The sequence below is a fragment of the Xyrauchen texanus genome, chromosome 22 (assembly GCF_025860055.1).
Source record: "Xyrauchen texanus isolate HMW12.3.18 chromosome 22, RBS_HiC_50CHRs, whole genome shotgun sequence".
NCBI lineage: Eukaryota > Metazoa > Chordata > Actinopteri > Cypriniformes > Catostomidae > Xyrauchen > Xyrauchen texanus.
The window spans coordinates 14048713-14073181 of NC_068297.1; the positions used below are offsets into that span (position 1 = coordinate 14048713).

Here is a 24469-nt window from a genome sequence, read left to right on the forward strand (position 1 = left end):
CTGCCAAATGCATAAATGTAAATGTAAATAAAACTATACAGGTAGTCAATACCGTAATACAATGTATAAGGGTGCAATACGTTTAACACTCCCGCATCGCGAACGCGCGTTTGTCGGCCCCAGAGGATTAACTTTAGCCTAACCATAAATTGTGATTCAAATATATATGATCACTCACCTCAAGACGCCGCTGAGGTGGTGGAGTCCATGCAGGAGGAGCAGCGTTTGGCACTGCGTCGCTTTTCAGCGCGAGCTGTTTGGAGAAGCCCATTTCCTCCTCCATTGCGTTGGAGAAGCAATCCCGCGTAAAATGCAGTTTGCACACTCCAGGTTCCAGCTCTAGGCGGGAACTCGCGGTCTTCCAGGCCAAGGACATGCAACCACTGGCGCCTAATTTCCAAGTCTGCTGGAAAGCTATACATTCCAGCAGTGCTGTTGCAACCAGAAACACTACACCTACATACCATCCTGACCACTGTACTAAATACATATAATCTACGCTAACTTGAAGCTATCCTAACTGACGCAATACTATGCTACTAACTAACTATGCTTCTAACAATACTACACTAACAAATATGCTAATTAACTACCTAGGCTACACGAAATAATCTAAATAACTATATAAATGCTATGCTAAATAGATGCTAAAATACTCTATCCTGATCGTTTTCAATACTCGCAATTCCAACTCCTGACTCGCTGCAGTGGTTTTGACGAAACAAGATGGTTTTTATACGTACCAAGGGCGTGGTGAGTTGGAACCTGCTTAGGTCAGCTGTCACCGCTTACATCACGAAGTACCGCAAACAGCCAATAGGAAAATTCAACTGCAGTAGCCACCGTTCAACCTGAAGAGGGCAGCACTCAGACGTTTTTACACCATATATTGTAGAATTAAAACACTTTATACACAAATGTCAAATAAATTACTTGAATCAATGACCAGTACTAATAAAGCCCCATTCTTACTGATCATTAACTAAAAAAAGTTGGTTTAGGGTTTAGTTACCCTTTAAGCTTGTGCTTTATTTATTAAATCATATTCTATCGGAACAATCGTTATTTGAAGTTTCACTCCACTGTTATTTCTGCTTCATAAGCCTTGCTCTCGTCCTCTGACCGTAAGCTCCGGTTAGTCAGCATTTCTGTCAGTTTTAGCATGTCTGAGCCTGTTCGTCTGGATTGTTCTGTGTAGGTCAGCGCCCCCGTGGTGCCGTCCACCACCCAGGAGAAACCCAAGGACAGCGATCAGTTCGAATGGGTCACTATCGAGCAGTCCGGGGAGCTGGTGTATGAGGCGCCCGAGACCATCGCGGCTGAGCCCCCACCTATCAAATCCTCTGTACAGACCATGTCACCTATCCCTGCCCACTCGCTGGCAGCATTTGGCCTTTTCCTGCGGTTGCCAGGATATGCAGAGGTTCTGCTGAAGGAGAGGAAACATGCACAATGTCTGCTTCGACTGGTTTTGGGCGTCACTGATGATGGGGAAGGGAGTAAGTACTGCCTAAATGCAAGTAATACTTGACATACTTGATTAATTCAATTTAACGATTAATTTATTTATACAGAATTAATCCAGCTGTTAGGGAGTGGATTTAAATTAGACCCAGGCCTTGTTTCATATATTGATATATATTTCCTGTATGTTTTTCTGTATTACCTCATCAGCAATCCCTGCATATCACTTTTCCCATTGAGTTGCTGTGCTTTGAGGAGCTCAGAGATTTTTTTTAGGATCACCATTCATACTAAACAGGCTCTAGTAGAGTTGAAATCACACCCAAGTTTTTAATCGAGAACTTTCGAGCTCTGTTCCAAACCCAAGTGAGGCAGGCTTCCATTTCTAAGGTTGCTCAAAGCAGTAGGCAGTAAAATTATGCTGAGTTAAAGAGATAGTTCACCCAAAAATGAAAATTATCTCATTATTTACTCACTCTCATTATATCCCAGGTGTGTATGACTTTCTTTATTCACAAGAACACGTTTGAAGAAAAATATCAGCTTAGAAGGTCCTTAAAATGCAAGTGAATGGTTATCTGATTTTTGAAGCTCCAAAAATCACACACAGTCAGCATAAACATCATCCATACACCTCCAGCTGTCACATTAATGTCTTCTAAAGCAACCCGATAGCTTTTGGTGCGAAAACAATAAATAATTAAGTACTTTGGGGCCTGAATTCGTCCTAAGCCACCCAGATTGAGGTGAATCACTACACGAGGACTTAAAAGCACATTGGGAATTGGGCATTCCAAATTGGGTGAAAAAAGGTGAAAAATAATTTCACTCAAATCCCGATTCTGGTCAGAATCGGCACGCATGTGTGACCATCACATAATCACATTGCCGTTTGAAACATGCGTGATACGCACGTGAGTCACAGCCTGAAGAGCAGTGCTGTTTACAAGTGAGAATGAGGAACGCTGTACAGAAGCTTCTTTGGTTTTGGTTTAGTTCTATATTTATCTGTTTATTTTCTCACAATGGTGCGTTTCTGTGCTTTTCCTGGATGTCTCAACCCTGAGGAGAACGTAAGATTACGTCCGTATCATGGCAACGGTAATACGTCACACAAGAGACCATGTGATCTCCACCCTCTTTTGAAGATATATATAGTTAAAACTACTTAAATATTTATCTTTTTCACACCAATTTTTTCACAACACTAGAGTCGAAACAACTACGCATTCCTTTATTTGAACATTTCGACACCACCCACATTGCTGTGTCCTGTGTTTAGAAGGGCATTTAAACATGAGACACATACTGTCCTGACAACAAACAGCATGTTAAAACAAAGTAATATTGAAATGTGTTATTAATGACTACCTGCCTCATTCTATGAATAGAAACCACATCTGATCGGTAAAACAAGCTGTTTTAACCACTAAATGATAATTTAAAGTAATATTTATTCAGTATTCATATAATTTGTGACATTTACATTCTGCATTCATGTTGCTTACATGCTATTCATGGTCATAGTATGCACCAGTTACCCTCTGTTATTGTGTTTTATACATTTTGTAAAACGTATCCAAGTAAGATCACGAAAAGGTGTTTTATACTTTAAGACATTGATGCTATTGCAAAGATAGTTGTATAAAAGGGTAGCGACTCTGCAATCCAGTACTGATCTCAATTGAGTAAAGAAATTAACCAGAAAAAGATGTTTGCATCAAAATAGGTGGAGCACCATGTCGCGGCCACCTACTACATATACCAATGGCAGTAGGAAGGTGTTTTAACAGCTGGCACAAAGTTTTACTGAACCTTTGTGCAATCAAGATATTTCTAACCACCACAACAAACATAAAAACTGTTTTATTTTATATACTTAAATGTATTTTTGGACAGATTTAGTTTTAAATTATGTCACACCCGTTCTTTATTTGAATTCACTATAAGTATATTGATATTGATCATAAATATTTCGTTCAGTGCTAAACAAAGTAAAAATAAAATTGTTCCATACGATTCAATTTAGAGCATTTCACACTATATTTGTGTGTGCCATGCATTTGTGCACATTATGCCTCCTACACACTACACAACTTTCAAAGATGTTGGATCGTGGTACTGTTCATATTACCCAACTGTCTATCTATCTATTTTTATCATATATTTTATTGGTTACAATATGAAAAAGTACCTCCTACTGAAAAATCTACCTGTTTGCTTATCTGACTGTCCAAGAGAATTGGCAATTTCTCTCCAACTCTTCTTTCTCCACCCGATTGTGGGACAGTTCAGAGGAAACATCAAATAGGCATGCCAATGTTCCACAAATTTTTCCTCCATTTCTTCGGTCCAATGAGACTTTCTTGATACCGCAGCCATGCCATTTGATGTTCTGTTGCAGGTACATCAGGACTCCTCCCACTGAAACTTCCTTAGCCCCGTTTCTTGCTCTCTCATTGGCTTTAGGTCAATGCTGCAGTTGTATTCAGTCAAAATATATTTCACATTGCGCTATTTGTCGTGCTTAAAATCGTGTAAACTCTTTCAAATCATTAATGAGATTATGTTTGTTGTGATCTGACAGGGTTTTAAACCTTACACCCCTGAACTGCCTCTGGCCTTTCAAAAAAACTTCAGAATGACTCTCCTTTGTCCACACAATTGAGACTCAAACTTCTAATATTGTTAATGGATACGCCCTGCAGGCAGATACACAGCTAACCCTGAATCTTCCATGCGGGAAGCAATGATTGGGTTTCTGCGTGGTTGGTTCATTGATTGGTTTAATTGAGCTTGGATTGGCTGCACTCTGTGTATTTCTATCCATCTAGACTGTTGATTGGTCAGCTGATAACTTGACGGTATTGGTAGACTGGTTAAGTATCTTATCGAATGCTAGAGAAAACCTGTAGGACACATCACATTATTTAAAATCTAGCCAATTATTGTACATTTTTCCTTGCATAGATGTGTAAACTCTGTAAGCGTTAAATAACATTCTACCTCCTAAGATGTTTTCTTTTGTTCTCCCCGTCTCTGTCCTTCAAGGTCACATCCTGCAGTCTCCTTCGGCTAACGTTCTGCCAACATTGCCCTTCCATGTGCTGCGGTCCTTGTTCAGCTCGACTCCCCTCACCACGGACGATGGGCTTCTGTTAAGACGTATGGCTCTTGAGATCGGTGCCATCCATCTCATTCTGGCCTGCCTGTCTGCCCTCAGCCACCACGCACCCAGAGTTCCCAGCGGCAGTGCCAACTCTAGTGAGGTCAGTGTTAACCTACACCCTACCATTTATGTATCCTTTAATCAATCTAAATGTGTGCTTTCACAGCTGTGCAGCATGGTAGGTGTCACCATTTCATTCAGAAATCGGCATGGTTATGATGTCACAACCACAAACACATTTAATAATGCCCACTGATGTTTACATATCAACGCCACTTCAATATTGTGTAGCTTGACCCGCCCTGATGAACGATGAACGCCTGCATGCTTCATTAACATATATTCTTAAAGGGATAGTTTAACCAAAAGTGAAACACTCTCATCATTTATTTACCCCCATGCCATCCCAGATATGTATGATTTTCTGTCTTCTGCCGAACACAAATTAAGATTTTTAGAAGAATATCTCAACTCTTTTAGTCCATACTTTGCAAGTGAATGGTGATCAGACTGTTTTAGCTCCAAAAATAACAAAGGAATCATAGAAGTAATCCATTTGACTCCAGTGTATAAATCCATATCTTCAGAAGTGATATAATAGGTGTGGTCCTTTTTTACTTTAAATCTCCACTTTCACTTTCAAATGTGAAAGTGAAACTGAACAGGCACCGTGTTTGACTTTAAGATGTCAAAGTGAAAGTTGAGATTTAGTGTAAAAAAAGGACATTTTGATCTGTTTCTCACCCACACCTATTAAATCGCTTCTGAAGACATGGATTTAAAGGTATGTTTACCCAAAACAATGTATTCTCTCATCATTTACTCACCCTTATGCCATCCCAGATGTGTATGACTTTCTTCTGCAGAACACAATTGAAGATTTTTAGAAGAATATTTCAGCTCTGTAGGTCCATACAATGCAAGTGAATGGGTGCCAAAAATTTTAAGCTCCAAAATCCACATAAAGGCATCATAAAAGTAATTTGAAAGACTCCAGTGGTTAAATCCATGTGTTCAGACACCAGATATTATAGGTGTGTGTGAGAACAGATCAAAGTCATTTTTATCATAAATTCTCCTCTTTGCCCAGTAGGGGCTGATATGCACAAATAATGAGAATCATCAAAAACAGGAGAACGTGAAAGTGAAGGAAAAAGGACTTAAATACGTATCTGTTTCTCACCCACACCTATCATATTGCTTCAGAAGATATGGTTTAAACACAGGGGTGAGTCATTTGGATTATTATTTTTATGTTTTTCTTATGTGGATTTTGGAGCTTCAAAATTTTGGCACCCATTCACTTGCATTGTATGGACCGACAGAGCTGATATATTCTTCTAGAAACCTTCATTTGTGTTCCGCAAAAGAGAGAAATTCATCCACATCTGGGATGCATGAGGATGTGTAAATGATGAGAGAATTTTCATTTTTGGGTGAACAATCCCTTTAAACACTGGAGTCTGGAATATGGATTACTTCTATGTTCCTTTATGTAATTTGTGAGGCTACAAAGGTCTGATCACTATTTACTTGCATTTTATGGACCTACAGAGTTGAGATAAAAAAATAAATAAATAAATTAAAAAAAATCTTCGTTTGTGTTCTGTTGAAGAATGTCATACACATGTGGGAAGGCATATAAAGACTGTTAGAAGGCAAATAATAAAATAATTTTTGGGTGAACTAACCTCTCAAAGATATGTTTAATTCTAAGTGTCTGAGAGTGGGTGGAAAATTGTAAATGTTCTCTGTTTGGTGCAATAAAGAAAACTACTATCATTATAAGTGGACTTATAAGTGAAAAATAAGAGAAAATAAACTTGTTGGCTATAGCCTCTTTAATGGGTCCGTTCAGTCGGTTCCTGATGTGTTTACAGGGGGAGGAACAAACACTCTAGTAAAGACCCTAATAGAGATGTTTTTGTCTCTTTGACAGAGACATGTCATTTTATTAATGACTTTGGTAGCCCCTCTTTACAGACTGCTGAAGGAGTCTTTATTCAATGCCCTTGACTTCTGAGAGAGCAACCGCTCATTCAGGTGTAGTCCTACATTATGAGGGAAAGTGTAGAAAGGAGTCAGACAGCTCCTTTAGTCATTATGTGGTTGTGAAGAGTTTCATTTGGCTGAAATAAAAATCTCTTCATAAAGGACTGCAGCAACTGCAGCACAATCATAATGAGAAAATAATGGAGGAAAAAACGACCATCATCAGACCTCCAATACTGAAGCAAATTACTTTCATAAGAATCAATATCCAGCCAGGCAACTCTCTCAGACTGGTTTTAATATTAAAGTCTATTTTAAATTTAACTTTAAGAAAAAAAATGCATAAGTGGAGCTGGATGCTGGGTTGTGCGTCTGTATTTGCATGGATTTATTGTTTGGTGAGTGGTGAGGTTCAGGGCTGAGGAATTGAACGGTGGCCAGTGGCCTGTCAGGCATAATGGGCGTCCTTGGGATGGCAGAAGTATTGGCAGAGCATATATTAAGCCTGCTCCCTCTCAACCAAAGAAGAGCACTGCGGTCAACATGCATTTATTCTCTCTCCGTCTCTCTTTCAATGAATTTCCCATTTGCTCTTACCAAATTACAAAATCAGCTGATATCAGAGCAGTGGTTACAATGCATCATGCAGTTAATGCAGGTTCAGGTCTGACCTGCAACATGTTCCAATCCTGTCTGCCTTCTCTTTACACAATAATTTCCTGTCTACTATGTATTTAGTATTTAGTATTTATGCATTTGCAGACGCTTTTATCCAAAGCGACTTACAGAGCCCTTATTACAGGGACAATCCCCCTGGAGCAACCTGGAGTTAAGTGCCTTTCTCAAGGACACAATGGTGGTGGCTGTGGGGTTCGAACCAGTGTCCTTCTGATTACCAGATTACCAGTTATGTGCTTAGACCACTACACCACCACCACTCCGTCTATCTAATAAAGAGAAAAACAATAAAAAAAAAAGCTCTACAAGACACAATGGACTAACAGCTTTTTAAAGGAGTGTTGCATTGTGGGAAACATGTTAATTGCTAAGTTTGCTTGGCAGATGCGCAGCATCCTCACCATTTCCCCTCAATGTTGCCAGAATGTTGTTAAGATTTGTGAAGTTATTGGGTTGAGTTGCTATCGGTCTTTAGAGCAAGCAGTAAATAAGAGCTGGATGTCATCTGGAAGATCAACATTAATGTTTTGTTTGCATTTGTGTGGAAGAGAGATCAAATGAGAGGAATAAATCTTCTCGGTCAAATATCTGATTATTGAGTGATCATGTCCAGCTTGGTGGGAACCTCATTGTAAAGTGTGTTTGTTTCAGCCACATGTCTCCAGCGGCCATGGCGGTGGCACCACAGAAGAGCAGCAGCTGTACTGGGCTAAAGGAACAGGCTTTGGGACGGGCTCCACGGCGTCAGGCTGGGACGTAGAGCAGGCCCTAACCAAACAACGTCTAGAGGAGGAGCATGTGACCTGCCTGTTACAGGTGTGTTTGAGGGTGGCTTCTAGATGGTAACCGTCCTACTGTGAAAAGTCTCATGAATGTTGAATGTATCGTTCATACTGTGTTTATTTGAAGTCCTATAGAAACCCTACACCTACCCCTAAACCTAACCCTAACTTTAACCTGAGTGACAGCATATGCAGCTCTCACAAGACAGGGTTTCCCAATAATCACCTAGACTGTGGTGGTTAATGAACCGAAAATATTTTTTCACTTCTCATAATATCATAAAAGTTCTCTAAAATTGTGTTTTGCGCTGTTGCTTCAGGCAAAAAATCTCTCACTCCCAGTCAGCCACAGTTCAATACAGGTAACCACTTGCATTATTTATTTGATGGCTCACAGGGCTCGACATCTTGTAACAGCTGCGCCCTGTTTGACAGGTGGCATATGTGTGTGTGCTGAACATGCGCATGTTTTGAAAATGCTCATGCTAATGCACGCCTGAACGGTCAAATGTATTGATGAGGTATTCATGTAAACACAGAGTGATGCATAAAGTGAACGTGAACAGTAAAAAAAAAAAAAAGTGGATTTGTATTAAAATGTTGGACTTGTAAGTATAAATGTAAGATAATAAATAGGCCTGCTGCTGTCTAGTGTAGTGTGCCATTCTAATAATCAAACAACCATAACAAGAAAATGAGAAAACACTCACTGATCTTGACAGAATAACTTTAGTAGCTTTAAAAAGTATTAATGTATTACAATCATACAGTGAAGACCAGTGGTAGTTTTATGTTGTATTTCATTCTGAATTATTTGAATACTTGAATTATTGATAGCCTACTGTTAAAAACAGCACTGAATTGTCTTAATTTGTATTTTTTGTTCTATTATTTTATCTATTTCCATTCATTTCTGTTTTTTATTGTTATTTTATTACTGACTGTTTACTAGTCTTGAATTATTACTTAAGAACTTGAAACCATTCTTCCATAATTAGCATAATAGTGTTAATATTTGTTGTGGTTTTGAAGCTGGTATTGAGAACTGTCAAATTTCAATAAACACTACTGAAATTTTGGTATAAAAGTGATAATGTAAAGCCTTTATTGTACATGGTAGATCTTGCTGAAATAACATGATGAAAAAGTAGATCTCATTCCATAGAACTATGAGCATCCCTGCTGTTAATGGTGGGGATGGAGACTTTTCTTTATTTGACTACCATACGAAGCATAAAATAATTACTATATGACAATAGCCTCCTCTCTTTCCAGTGCAGTTTACATTTCTGTCACGGAGAGTTGAGTTGATTGCATAGGTAAACTATTAGGTTGGGCGTTGGTCATAAGTTTAGAAAAATATACAACATAATCTTTGACATATAACTTGAGATTGTAACTTAAATGCCCTTTTTTATCTCCGGAAAAGTAACTTTTTACTCGGACAAAGGAATGACCAATTTACTTTTCCAGAGGACAAGCACATGTCAGTTCTTAATGCTGAGCCCTGGCTCAAAAGTAAACACACATTGTCTTTTTTTTATTTCTAGTTGATTTTGTGTTTTCACCATTTTTGAACTGCATTAAACTCTGTCTCGTTTTTTTCTTTTTGCCATGTTTTTACCAATCATATCTATAAAACCATGTGTTTATGATTAAACTACTACTAGAGCACAAAATAGTTTTTAAGAGCTCAAAGTTCCTCATAGATCTAATCTCTTAATTTTGCTCTCAAAGTGCACCAGATTGATGCATTTAACTTTTAAATGTACAAAATGTTCTTACAGGGGAGCACGCCCCCGGCCCCCCTAGAGTGTCCGAGGTCCAACAACCACAGTCTCATGAAATCCTGTGGGAAACACTAAGACTTTTGCATTTGGACGTTATCATCTAGATAGTATAAACTGTAAAAAAATAAATAAAAATTATGCAAACCAGAGCCGTGGCCTAGTGGTTCGCACATGCTTAAGAAACTATGACACCCTGGGAGATGTTGATTTGAATCCTGTTCTTCTTTTTTTATATTGTGTAGATGCCTGATGTCTCCTTATGTTTTTTCTGTGAATGTCAGGTTTTGGCAAGCTACATTAACCCATCGGGCTGCGTGGGTTCCGGTGAGACCCTCTCGGGAGAGGACAGAGGTCATAGTAGTTCACTACTGCCGTCTGTCCTGCAGGAACTTCTCAGCCAATCCTGTCTCATCCCTGCCATGTCCTCATATTTACGCAATGATTCAGGTAGGACATGCCATTCAGGCCTGTGTTTGAATGTCACATACGATAAAGTGGTCTGTGGTTTTTTCATGGTTGCTGTTTTCAAAATGAAACCTACTGCTTTTACAAAGATTTAGTACAATTTGTGTTTTTACCTGAGAGAAAGGTACCTTATTTTAAGTGCTTCATTGTGTATGGAGACATTTTTTTTCCTCAGTTGTTAAGGTATCACAGAATTGCCCATTGAATGATTATAGCAATTACCCAGAGCTGAGCTTAGTAGCACTCCTACGTTTTTGTTGAGTATACATTGTTAAAAGGGTTGTCAACAAATAACACGGACACTCATTTTTAATGCATAATTAGATGCTAAGATGACCAGATGCTATGTCTTTTTTATTGATGTGTCTTATCTTGATACTAGTCCATTGACATTCACAACTTCCTGGTAAAAACTCTGACTGTTCAATGGCCTGTTGTTGTTGGCAAAAATCTTGAAGTAATTGCACTCTAAACCCTCACAACCAGCAGGAGGAGCTCATTTAGTCAATCTTTGGGGGAACAACTGAGCAACTCACACACATAGAGGGTTAAAAGAGTGTGTGTTTTGTACTGTTAGATCCTTAGTCTGTCTTTGTGGCAGATCTATTATTGATCTCAGATCAACCTTGCTGTAATAATGCCCCATCCAACTGATGAACGGGAGGGAGAAGAGACAAGAGATGGACTACTGCTTCTAAAAAAAAATTAGGAAACAGCCTGGGGCAAATAACAGAGAGTACATGATTGCAGCATATAGCTCTGTGTGTGTTTGTGTATGTGGGCAGCCACAAACACATTTTCATTGAGGAAGTGAAGTCTTGTTTAGGAATGGGTCACAATGATCAACTAGTCTTCCAACAACCGATTAGTCCATTTGTGAAGTCGATTAGTTTATTTATATTTTTAGTGGCAGCTTTTTAATAAGTGGGTTGACTAAATTTTTGAGATCTCGCTCTCTTCAGTCGGAGTTATGACACACTTGCCGTTGCAAAATGGTGGAGTGTTAACAAACATACCAACTCACACGACTCTATCTATCTGATTCCCTGTTACATGGAGTTCGTCGAAATAACAGGAGGATCGCTTGAGCATACTGTAAACAATTGTGATAGTGATTTAGGGTGTTTTCAGACCTGTAGCTTGCTAATTTCTTCCAAAATGGGCTAAAATTGTTACAATGTTGCATTTTGTACATTTAGAAGATTTAGCTCATACATCGTTATACTGGTTAAAATTATATACTTGTAAAAATGTGTCAACAAGTTACAGGTATAAATATTAGAATATTGTTTGTCACTGTTATGCAAAACGTCTCCGCATGGTACAGAGTGCCTGTTCCAGTCAGAGGTTGCACTGCAAATAAATATTATCCAACACATTGATGGACAAGTTAAATAATTCCGTTGTGGTTATTTTTATCTGTCATTAGTAGTTTTTGCATTATTTCTGCATTGAAAAGTACCACAGATTTAATATTAGTAAACAATAGTTTGGCAAGTTGTTAAGGACATCTGATTTTTGCTAATGTTTGCTAATTTGTCCAACAATTGTTTACAGACAGATCGTTTCACTTTTAATTGACTATATCACAATTCAAGTGGGTCAGATTAAAGTTAACTGTGCCTTTAAGCAGCTTGAAAAATTACATAAAATGATGTCATGCCTTGAGACAATTAGCCAATTAGCTTCTGATAGGAGGTGTACTGAATTGAAGGTGTACCTGTGGATGTATTTTAAGGCCTACCTTCAAACTTGGTATCTCTTTGCTTTGACACACTGCCTTTGTCTGTTCTGCCATTATCTTAAAGAGAGAAGCGTCGTGCTAAAATTACCGCTGGAGTTATTAAATAACTAGCATTTTAAATGTGCAACTATATCTGATATATTCACCAAAAGGCAATATCCGCTTTTTGATGTTTAATAACAGTGACAAGATCTCCTACAGATTTCCTCTACGCAGAACCATCATGTATGTTCATGATATTAATAGGGCTATTGTTTGTCTCACCACAAGTGAACCGCTCCAGAGTTCCTTTGCTGTGTTCATATATGCCTATATGAGCTGAACCAAGAAAGAAAATGCACCAGGTTGCAAAACAAATGCTCCAAACGAGCCAGTTGTGCAATTCATTGAGTAACATACCTTGTGAAAGTGTTCAATTGTGTATTTATACCCTTGAGGCTTGCCGTAGAACGCATACAGTGCATCCGGAAAGTATTCACAACGCTTCACTTTTCCCACATTTTGTTATGTTACAGCCTTATTCCAAAATGGATTAAATTAATTATTTTTCTAAAAATTTTACAAACAAAACCCCATAATGACAACTTGAAAGAAGTTGAAATCTTTGCAAATTTATAAAAAACAAAAACAAATCACACGTACTTAAGTATTCACAGCCTTTGTGCAATACTTTGTTGAAGAACCTTTGTCACCAGTTTTCAAGAGTATGATGCTACAAGCTTGGCACACCTATTTTTGGGCAGTTTCTCCCATTCTTCTTTGCAGGACCTCTCAAGCTCCATACTAGTCTCCCAGTTCCTGGCATCATGTCTGGAGGAAACCAGGCACCGCTCATCACCTGGCCAATACCATCCCTACAGTGAAGCATGGTGGTGGCAGCATCATGCTGTGGGGATGTTTTTCAGCGGCAGGAACTGGGAGACTATTCAGGATCGAGGGAAAGATGAGTGCAGCAATGTAAAGAGACATCTTGATGAAAACCTGCTCCAGAGCACACTGGACCTCAGACTGGGGTGAAGATTCATCTTCCAACAGGACAACGACCCTAAGCATACTGCCAAGATAACAAAGGAGTGGCTACGGGACAACTCCGTGAATGTCCTTGAGTGGCCCAGCCAGAGCCCAGACTTGAACCAGATTGAACATCTCTGGAGAAATCTGAAAATGGCTGTGCACCAACGCTCCCCATCCAACCTGATGGAGCTTGAGAGGTCCTGCAAAGAATGGGAGAAACTGGTGTGCTCAAAAATAACCCAAAAATAGGTGTGCCAAACTTGTGGCATCATACACCAAAAGACTTGAGGCTGTAATTGGTGCCAAAGCTGCTTCATCAAAGTATTGAGCAAAGGCTGTGAATGCGTATGTACATGTGATTTTATTCGTTTTTTATTTTTAATAAATTTGCAAATATTTCAAACAAACTTCTTTCACATTGTCATTATGGGGTATTGTGTGTAGAATTTTGAGGAAAATAATGAATTTAATCCATTTTGGAATAAAGCTGTAACATAACAAAATGTGGAAAAAGTGAAGCGCTGTGAATACTTTCCGGATGCTCTGTATCTATATTTTTTCTCTTTGATAATCTTCCTCTTGCCATTTTATCTCACCATGTGTTTGTGAGAGAGGTGGGATGAAGCAGTCCATCTGCCCTGTACCGTTATCAGTCTTGGTGTTTAGCGTGTGTCTGTGCATTAACAAATTAGCCTTTAAAGAGCTGAGACATGAAGAAAGCTGTTATGATTCATATGTCTTTTATTCTGTTTATTCTCATAGGCCTGTTTTTTTTTTCTATTATAGCTATTTCTTTTTGTTTTTTACTTCCTTAACTGAACATCTATCATATTTTGAAGTAGTTTATAGGATTATGCATGTTGCAAATATATATATATATTTGTTTTCTTAGACTAGGTTTTCCTGTTAATTATTTTAGATAATGTGCTGATTGTTTTAAAATTTTGGTTAACTTGCTTTTGGTGAATTCTGTTTAGAACCGGATGTTAGGTTTGCTCTTATTGGTCCTGCACTGCCTGTTCATTCATTTTCAATGATCATGCCTATATTGGCTAACATTTTCAGCAGAATTTAGTATCAGGTTTGGCTAAATAATAGATCAAGTCTTTGAAAATTAGTGTTTTTGACTGTTTTCTGTGGGTGTCTTTTTAAACTTGTCGAGGAAAATATTTCCATTTAAACGTCAGTGAAATTAGTCGTTGCACACTCGTGTTGTGGTTTCGCAGATGTGAGCTGGTGTAGAGGTTTACATTTGCCTAGGGCTGGGCGATATTATCATCACAAAAAAAGTAAAACTAAATAGTACATAAATAAACAGCAAGGGTCTTGATATTGGAGTTGCTGTTGTGTTCAGTCTAGGGATGTACAAGTATTGCTGACATGTTGACTAGTCGTTCAACAACTGACTAGTCGAGTAGTAATGTCGACTACTCGTTTAAAATTTTTTTTTTTTAAAAGGTTTTTACTTTTTAAATGTTATTATTTAAGACAGCGTGTTTATTTATTGTAGTTGAAATACTTTTTTTCTAATCACAAATACTATTACAATTAGTATAAAAAGGTATAGTATAAACATAATTTTTCTAAATCTGATGGTTTTCCTCATATTTTCTTCAGGCGCTACTCTGTTCGTGCCAGTCACGTTGTGGAAAACAAGCGCTGCCTGGACAAGTTTCTCAAAAGTGAGAACTGATGTAGTACAAAGCAATATTTGCTAAATGTCAATAATGCTCAGAATGTTGAGGATGTGAGCTCTGAGTCAGTGGTAGAATCCTCATCTGGTGTTTAAGCAAAAATGGAAAAAAAAAAAAATTTTGCAGAGTAAAACTGCTCAACACTCTTAGCTTAGCCGACCTACAGATCTGGAGATATATGACAAAGATCACTGCATGTACCCGGACCAGAACACTCTCCAATAGTGGATGAATTGGTCTCTCTCGCTGTTCCTTCCATGTCTGTTCCAGCCAAGAGAGTGTTTTCTGCGGCAAGTGTCAACAGGCTTCACTCACGTCTCCTTCCTGAACATGTAGCTAGCTTTTGTTTCAGAATAAAAACATGTTGATGATTATGCCGTTTGTTTCTGAAATATCTAGACTAATTTTTATTATTCACTTGATATTTGATATAATTGATTACTTTGTATTTCTATATTTAAAGTGTAGTGTAAATTCTCTGTAGTTGAAATTAGAAAGGCAAACCCAAAAGAGTTTAGCTGTTGGAATTCTTTTATGAAATAGAGGTAGGCAAAGTTTGCGACTCATTAAGTTATATTACATTGCATTATTTCATGCCTATGTAAGTTTACTATTCCATACCTGTTGTTAGGGCTTTATTATTAGTGCTTTCTTTTCTTATTTTGTACTCAGTTTATACACCCAGTGTTCCAGCTGTTTAATAGAAAATCTGTAATTCTTTTTTTTAATGACTTTGACAGTTTTGTGCACACAAAGTTTATAGTGGAAATTACTCCAGCCTAATTATACAGGGCTTTATTGACCGACTACACTGACCTGAGAGCTAGTGCAGAGGGTTTCCAAAGAGCTGGAAACTGGAGTAGAGGGTTTACACTGACCTGAGGGCTGGTATATTGGGTTTACAATGACCTGAGAGCTGGTCTAGAGGCTTTACACTGACTTGAAAACATCACTGGGAAAGGTATAGTGGGTTTACATAGTACTGAAAGCAGGTATAGATGTTTTATGTTGATCTGAGAGCTGGTGTACTGGGGATTTGTATTTGATGATAAGCCCTGCAGGTACATGCTGATTTACAGCACAGGCCTTTATTACAACAGTGCTTGGTGGCTTTGGAATTTATTGAGGGATCTGAGACAAGCGTATAGCCCTGCTAACATTTCCACAGGCGGGTGTTTTGGAGGATAATTTAGTATGATGTATCAAAAATACAAAATTGCAACATGAGTAGATGTTTCAGCACATCGCTATCTTCGATGCGAAAATGAGTATTGAAGATGGTGATATGCTGAAACGTCTACTATTAGTCTGGTTTTAAAAATTTATAATATATTTTTGCTAGACTTTTTGTAGTCTGTTTTCCAATTCAATGTGCCGACAGCAATTGTAAAAACTTTTTTTTTTTTTTTTTTTTTTAAATCCACACACCTGAAGTTATTCTTGTGGGACAATATAAGTTTTAGCACAACAATAATCTCTGCTTAGTATGACATATCGCAACACACTCCTACATAGAGCAAACACATTGAAACATGGTCTTTTTCTGTCAAAAATACAAAAAATCACATGATTTTGTGTTTACTAATAGTTTGGGGACAAATTGTTACCCAAAAGTGAGCCAAATCAGACAAAACCTCCCTTTGGGGACATTTTGTGATGTCCTCTTTTGGAAAATTAAGCATACATACATTTTATAATGATTTTAAAATTCAAATAATGCTAAAAATAATTATGTTAGGGTTAGCTTTAGGGTGTGGGTTAGGGTTAGATTATATTAATTTTAGATAGCTTTATATAAATACAATAAATGTCTAGAGTATTTATCCATTTAGACAGATGAGCAAACATGTGTGCATGCCAGTGGCTGTGGATGTGATGTGTTTACAGTGGATTCTGAAGCCTCATTCTCATGCATAGACCTCCAATCAGCCATCTCTACCCCTCTCTGTCTCATGTGACAGGAAACTGACCTCTGCATTCTCAAAGGGCTTAAAATCACTGCCATCACCGCTAGAACAGAGGGAAGAAAATAGAGGAGCGAAACCCAGTATCATCACTGCTACATCCCCCCATTTTCTCTCAGAAACTCTCCTCAGTAACTGTTTGTTTCACTGGCCTCTCTTTACTGTGAGTTGAGTTCTATGTGCACACACACACAATCACACATACACACACACACACACCAAAATACTTGGCACTTGTATACACACTGAAGTGCAGGGCAGCACATATGTGATTGGGCAACTCCACATGTTTAGAGTTGCTAAATCAACAAAAACACCCTGATATAGCTAAAAACATTTATCTTAGAAAATATTTCCACAGACACAAATATGCAGCAGACTCTAAAAATCTACACAGAGTTATCTGAAGACATCCCAGTCCATAGAATATAATTTTATTGATCAGATTCCCAATGGTACAGTACATCTAATATGTGATCATGTATCGGTACAAAAGCTTTTACTCTTCACAGAATTGGTTTGTCTGACAGAGGTTTGTCAGAGAGAAAGCACACACTCATATTTGTTGTTTTGTTTATCTTCCACCAGTCAGAACAAGGTTGAAACTGTAATGATAAAGAGTGGCTTGGTCCATGTGTCCAAATGTCACCGAATTGTAGCAAGTCCCCACAAGGTCCTGCGATCAGAACTTGTAAATTGGTCCACCATCCCAGAGTGTCTCATTCTCTTTTATTTTAATAGAAAAATAATTAATAATTCAATTTTTCCATTGTTCCATTTTTATTGCAGAGCAATGGATAAGTTGTCCAGCTTGAAAGGAGTCATTCCATTGGCCTGTGGCACTATGTGTTTGTTCAATAGGGTCTTTCTGCATCTGTGTGTCCTTGTAATTGAAGTGAGGCAGTAATTCTCTTTGCCAGAGAACTGTAAGGTCCCTTGACCCATGACCGTGTCCTGTGAGGTTACTAATCTGGCATATCCAAGAATCATTCTCCTAGTATCCAGAAATCTGTATTACATGGATGTTCATTTGTCATGTAAAGTCTTAGACTCCAGCTGAATGTGACGCATTAAAATATATTCCGCCCTTTTCGTTAGGGGTCACAGAGGAAGTGTCACTTTCCCTATCCTGACTGGCCCAGTGTCATCTTCCATGTTCCTCTCTGTGAGATGCCAACCCCTCTGTCATATCTCTTTCCAAACGCTCCACCTGCCCCCTGCCACGTGATCCTCCCCCTCACAGGGTGGTATAGATGTAAACAAACACAATGACAAAGAGGTTCAGGAAGGTGCCGATGATCCCCAGCAAGGCCAAGATGGACTCCTCTCGTTCTTCTTTACCCTCCTGTGCCCGAACTTCCTCTATGCTGACGGTGGTAGTCCCCATTTTGACCCCCCACGGCTGTCTCCAGGATGCTTATCTGTGGAGAAACAGTAAAGCAACTTAAGATACACTGATGGACAAAGACTGAATGAGACAGTCAAACAATTGACTCTTTCAGTTTCTCCCTCCTTTTCTTTCTCCTTGGTCTGATCCCCTATGTTTTCAGACAGGCACTTGTAGTACTCATCCAGAGCCCAGACTAAATTCCAAGGTAAATCGTTTGGTCAAACAGCACAGAGTATTAGATTTGCCTCCCTCAGATTGCTCCGTTGCGAATGTGGAGGAATGAACACAAAAGAGGCCGTCTCCCCCCTGTGATGAATTCCCCCTTTGAAAATGATATTTCCATGTAGAGCTGCTACAACAGGATGACTCTCAGCAGCCGAAATGATTTACTGTACGTTTAAGCCTTCTCACTTGCTTTTCGTTTCCACCATGCACACTAAATTATTTCAGTTTCTTTTTCTCACCCCTCTTCCACGTACAGCACTGTCCTCTAGGTATTGTGCATGTTTCCTTTGAAAGAGGACACAAAAAGGGTTTAGCATGTTCCACATTTGTTGGAGACCAGAACATCAACCTTGATAAGCAGCCTCGGGCCAAACATGCAGCATGGCTCAAGAAAGATACAGTGAAATAGACAGTGGTGAGTGAGCCAAGCAAGACAATAAAGTAGGTAGATAGACAGCAATACAAATATTTCAATAGACTGAATAAATGACGGACAAGGGGGTTTTAACCAGAAATATTAAAATTCAGGAAATTGAGCAAGAAACAAGGAAGAGTCTTACCCTACTGCGTGGGAGATCAGGGGAAAGATCCAGCATGCTGTGGGCTCATCACAGGAGAAGCATATCTGGGCTGGCGGCAACATGAGGGCCAGCTGACCAAACATCCAACGTCCCCAAGACCGTTAAAGAGCAAAAGAGAGACAAATTTAAAGGTAGAGAGAGAGAGAGAGAAGGGAGAAATAGCAGGTCTACAACAGCATCTCCTTGAGCCGTGTGTGTAACGCATCCAACAATCTCAGTCCCTAACATCCCTCCCCTTCTCTCACTCTCTCTCTCTCTCTATCTCACTGTCTCTCTCTATATCTAGGTTTCTCTCGTTCTTTCTGTGTCAGAATTCCAGCCTCCTTATGTATCACCAACTTGAAGAAGCCCTTCCTTTTTTCCACACTCATTCAGTTCTTCTTTTAATTCTTTACCTAACGTTATTTGTTTTTTTTAAATTCTCTGATTGAACAGCTCACACCTTCCATTCAAGGAGGCTCTGAGAAATCTGCTCCCTGCTCTCCTTCCCCCTCCCTCTCCACCTTCTCTCTCTCTTTTTTCCAAAAGCCCCCCTTCTTAAAATCACTCTCCTCTTCTCAGTCTCCCCTCCTTTTCTCTCTCTCTCCTCTCCCTCTCTTACCCACATACACACTCTTTCTGTCATACACTCTTGTTCTCCACTCTGTCACTCTTGTATATCTGACCCCCTAAGCATCTAAAAGAGAAGCCGCTCAGCATTTGTCACAAACACTCACCCCCACCTTCTCTCTCCTTTTCTCCACGATTGCCTTCCTCTTCTTCTTGCTGTCCTCTTTTTCCGTGGGTGTTGAAGCAAGCTTACAGATGTGTGTGGATGCCTTCTGTCCAAGGCTGGCTAGACTCAAGAGATTGCCAACCTGCTGCGGTGAGCTCCCCAACCTGCCGTCCTCTGTCCGTTGCTGATGGCAGTCGTGTGGTTATAGGTCCCGTCTCGGAGCCTGAGAGCGCCGTGCATTGCATAACCAAACAGCGCGACTGGTAACCGCGGAAACAGAGTGAGCGAGAGAGAGGGTGGGAGGTGAGGAGGCTCACACGTCAAATGTCTTTATTGCCAGGAACAATGTAGTGCTACAGAGATGAGGAAAAGGGAAGGATCCAAATGGAGGGGAAAATTAATTCGGTGAGGAAGATGGATGTGGAATGGTGGGCCAAATTCTAGCACATGTAGATTTGATGTGTTACGCACATCCTCAAAATCCGTATCTTGATTAATAGACTTTTTCAGTTGCTTTTGTGAAACTTAATTGAAACTATCTTCAGTATTCAAGAATTAGTTCGCCCAAAAAAGAAAATGTTTGGTATAATGATATGATTGACTGTCTTGGTCACCATTTTCTCTCATTTTGTGGAGAAAGTAATGAAAGTGAATGGTAAGTGAGGCAAACCTAGCATTTCCTTTTGTTTTCCACAGAAGAAAAATAATATGGGTTTGGAACTACATGTTGTGTATTGAGTGTAATGACTTGTGCATATACCCAAAACAATATTCTGTCATTAAAAAGCCTGAGTACAGTAAGCGTACTTTGTAGCACAAATGGCCAGCTTTGATTTGAGAACATAATTTTTTATTGACAGTGATATTTGAAAGAGGAAATGATTAGGGAGAAAAGGAAGGAAAAAGGTTGGAAACTCAAGCCGAACTTGATCTCGAGTTGGCAGCAAGAGCACAAAGGCTTTATAAGTGCTTTTTTTCTACTATCGAGCTGAGCAGTTTTGATCATGGTGAGTAAAGGTTCCAGTAACTTTTCTACTTAAGCATGATTTGATACAGTATGATTACAAACCATTCCAGGGCTAGTCCTCTCAGAATATTTAGCTAACCTTACTCATAACAGAGACCCATGCGGTTGGAATGGCTTTAGTGATGTTACGACTCCGGTTTGTTCAAAATCTAATTCTGATTTTGCAGCACTATAATGATAAAACAAATCTTAACCATGCCAGTGAGCCTAGATTGGTACAGAACAGTGGTTAATGTTTCAAAACTCCTACACTAACCGCTAGGTCACAGCTTCTAGCAGTCAAAAAAGTCAAGAATACAAGAATGTATTTTATTGCTTTTGAAAATTATTAAGTTGGCTTTAAAAATGAATCTAAGGACCTTTGATTAAAAAGTCCTTACAGTAAATATACAGTCTTTCTATGTGGGCTTTAATGCCAACAGCTCTGGAACTGAAGTGTGTAAAAATGGCATCTTGTTTTCTTGTAGACTCTGTCTGAGGCAGCCCTACTTGAAACTGAAACGCAAGCTACCATAAAGCTGTGTGCTGTGGTGTGTGTGTGTGTGTGTGTGTCTGTCCACACACTGACTCACTCTGACCCTTGAGGAAAATGAGTCTTGTTTCCTAACTCGCCATCAGTGCTCGCACTGGAAAGAAAATATAGCACAACCTCCCACCCTCCTCCTCTATTATGTCTGACCATTCTTTCCCCTCTGAATTTTAAGATTCTCCATCTTGCTCTTATCTGGTATCCTTTCCATTGGTGTGTGTAAATAAACAATCAACCTAATTGTCCACATTAACATTTTAATAGAAGGGGCAGAATAGAGGATCTTTGTACACTTCTTCCCTGCCACATCCAGTTCTGATAAAATGATTTATCACAATTATGTTCCACATAAATTTGTTGTCGGAGCAATTATTTACTGTTTCAAACTGATATAATCCAGAGCCCTGGGTATACGTACAATTACACAAGGTCGATAAAAAGCTGTGCCTTAGGCACCAAAACAAAAGAGCAGAACCTTTAACATACTGAGTGGATGTAATTTGTCTGTATAAATGTAACTTATTGTTGGGAACAAAAGTTATGAGGGAAAAAAGGTCCCTGCTGTTTCTTCATCGTTAAGGCAGTTTTTAATAGTTTTAGCTGTAAAATACCATAAAATAGTACATACTACGTTTTGGCATGGACATCACACTTTTTTTTTTAATTGCTACTTGGATAGTGAGTCTAATGGATTGGCATATTTGAGTGAGAACAAGAATTGGTAGGGATAGTGGGAGAAATGGAATTGGGAAGTCCTGTGAACTGGACTCAAGTTCACTTTGCTTGCATGTGCGCCAAAGCTATGAGACCATGTTTTCTAACAGCTAGGCCATGACTTTGCCCATGTATACTAATGTTTCTCTGCATAGCTAACTGCAGGACAACTGTGCATTTTATTGATTGATTTAGTTAATTGAAGGATTGAAAGATGTGATAGTAATTTAATAGCATGGTGATATAACAGCAAATTATATTCTCCACAGTATAAGTTCAGCATTAGAGAATTTCATCTTGATGCTTCCTGAGGTGACAGATGCTTAGTCCACAAGCTGTGTATGTGTTGTCTGTTGACATAAATTTTACATTGGCAGTGACTCAAACACACCCACAGTGTTATAAGCCAAATGTAACCTTGTATTTCAGCTGGTTACCTACAGTTGATCTAGAGTCTAAATCTTCTAATTATTTCTGACAGCATCTCTAGCATTAAGACTAAGGATGAACTGTCTCAAAGTGATGATGAAACCTTCTGTAAGTCTCATCTCTCCAGTGTCCTATGTTTTTAGAGAATGCCTCATCATCTCTCTCTCTTTGATGATTTGTATCGGCACATTTGAGTCACTATAATGTGCAGAAATTATTGCAAAAGCCAGTTAAATGAGATTATCATGTGGCCGAATTCCCTCGGTCCTGTGCTCCCAGCGCCATGCCAGAGCGGGTCAAACAACCCATTGGGGTAGAAGCCATGAAGAAAACAGAAGGATTTTTTATTTCATCTGCTAAGTGGAGTTCCTTGTCAGCGACCCGTTGTTTATATTCATTTATTTGTTTGTAATTTTCTCTCTCTGGAGCTGTGGATCATATAATCATCAGGCTGACAGCCGGTGGTGGGCGATTATGGAGCGATCTCATTATTGTACGGGTGTTACCATAATATAATGACAGTGTGAGGAGGGAAATGAATTGCGCTGACTCACAGATCTGCTTGTGTTTCCTAATATTGATCCTCTATTAGCATAAGATCCTAATTGCTAAAGACCACCTTTTCTGCCCTCTGATGTGCCTCTTAGAGAGATCATTTGTAGTGCCTAACTTAAACTTGAGAAAGTTTTTCTTTTTGAGATAAATGTTGTGTAACTCATAGGCAAAACTTAGTAAATTTACACATTTACTTCAATGCAACCATTATGTAAGAATGCTTTTAACAATTATTGCTTTTAACAACTATTAACAATTGTCAGAAACCAACTGTCTGGTCTTAATATGGGCTGGAAGGGAAAACTAAATGTCATTTCTTAGTCTAGCCTTTTCTTTAAACACTTATGTACTCTATATTTATACACCAACAGTGTACATAAAAACTAACACTGATTTTAAATTAACTGATAAAATACTGTTTCTATTACAACCAAACTTTTGATAAGTTTTTGGTGCCTAAAAAGTACGTTTTGCACAGACTTTCTGCACATACAATGCAAACAATGAGCAAGGTGCTGCTGAGACTCACAGAAATGGACAGCAGTGAATTGGGTCAGCTCTTACAAGCTTTTCAAACCTGCTGCAACATCCTGCAGGATGAGTTCATACACCCCTCCATCAAACATAAAAACTGGAGAGAGTGAGTGATGTGTCGCAAACCTTCTAATGGATGTGAGTGCACTCATCCGATGCACATTCCTGCCTTTTCCCATTTTTGTCTCTCTAAATCTCAACCACTATCATCATAAAGGGCAAACTCTTACAACGCACACAATTCAAATCTGACACAATTCATATGAGAGTCCAAATCTCCAGTACATGCACATGCACATTCTGACTCACAAATGTGTGTTCTCTTGCTGAGTTTTTCATGTGTACTGTCTCTTTTTCTAATTAAGATGTTTGTAGTGTAGGTGTAATAACATTCTGCCCCGGTTTCTTTTGTTGTGATGTAGTTATATATTGCTTCCTGCTCATTTGAACAGTTACCCTTTGTAAAGTCATATTCTTCTCTCTCCAAAGCTCTCTGACAGTGTATGTGCCCACATGAAATGCCAAATGCCAGTCAGAGGGCCTGTCAAAATCAATTATGCCTTCTGCAAGGAGAGAGATAGAGATACATCCCCCTTTACCTGGGTGGGGGGCATTTATGTAGGAAGCTAAATTGGTGGAGTGGAGAGTGGAGGATTATTAGGAAGAATGGGTGGATAGGAATTGTATGGTCATTAAAATATAGTCACAAAAAAGTGACTGGACTTCAAGATTATTTTAGATTTGATAAACAAACATACAGGCAGTTAAGACCCAACATGAACTCAAAATTGACCATATTTACTTAATATTCTTTCCTGGTCTTATTGTGAATGATTCGTTAGTGTAATGTTGTTATATAAAAAAAAATACCTTGGTGAGTCAATAATAACTTGTTCACCTCTGAAATAACAACTTGTTGAATTTCCAGTTTACTTGATTTTAAATGTGTTGTACTGACTTGAGCTCCTAGGTCATGTCTTACAGATGTTCTTTCCAGTTTTTTGTTACCTTGAA

General features: G+C 38.8%; 1 protein-coding gene across 3 annotated transcripts in view; it reads left to right on the plus strand.

The window, feature by feature from the left end:
* The window catches only part of LOC127662259 (baculoviral IAP repeat-containing protein 6-like), a 144765-nt gene that overhangs the window by 89003 nt on the left and 31293 nt on the right, over positions 1-24469 (plus strand). For all 3 annotated transcript variants that reach the window (XM_052153388.1, XM_052153387.1, XM_052153389.1), the window contains exons 62-65: positions 1199-1499; positions 4516-4733; positions 7955-8119; positions 10157-10322. In XM_052153388.1, the coding sequence (XP_052009348.1) occupies positions 1199-1499; positions 4516-4733; positions 7955-8119; positions 10157-10322 (850 nt within the window). The remainder of the gene's footprint in view (positions 1-1198; positions 1500-4515; positions 4734-7954; positions 8120-10156; positions 10323-24469) is intronic.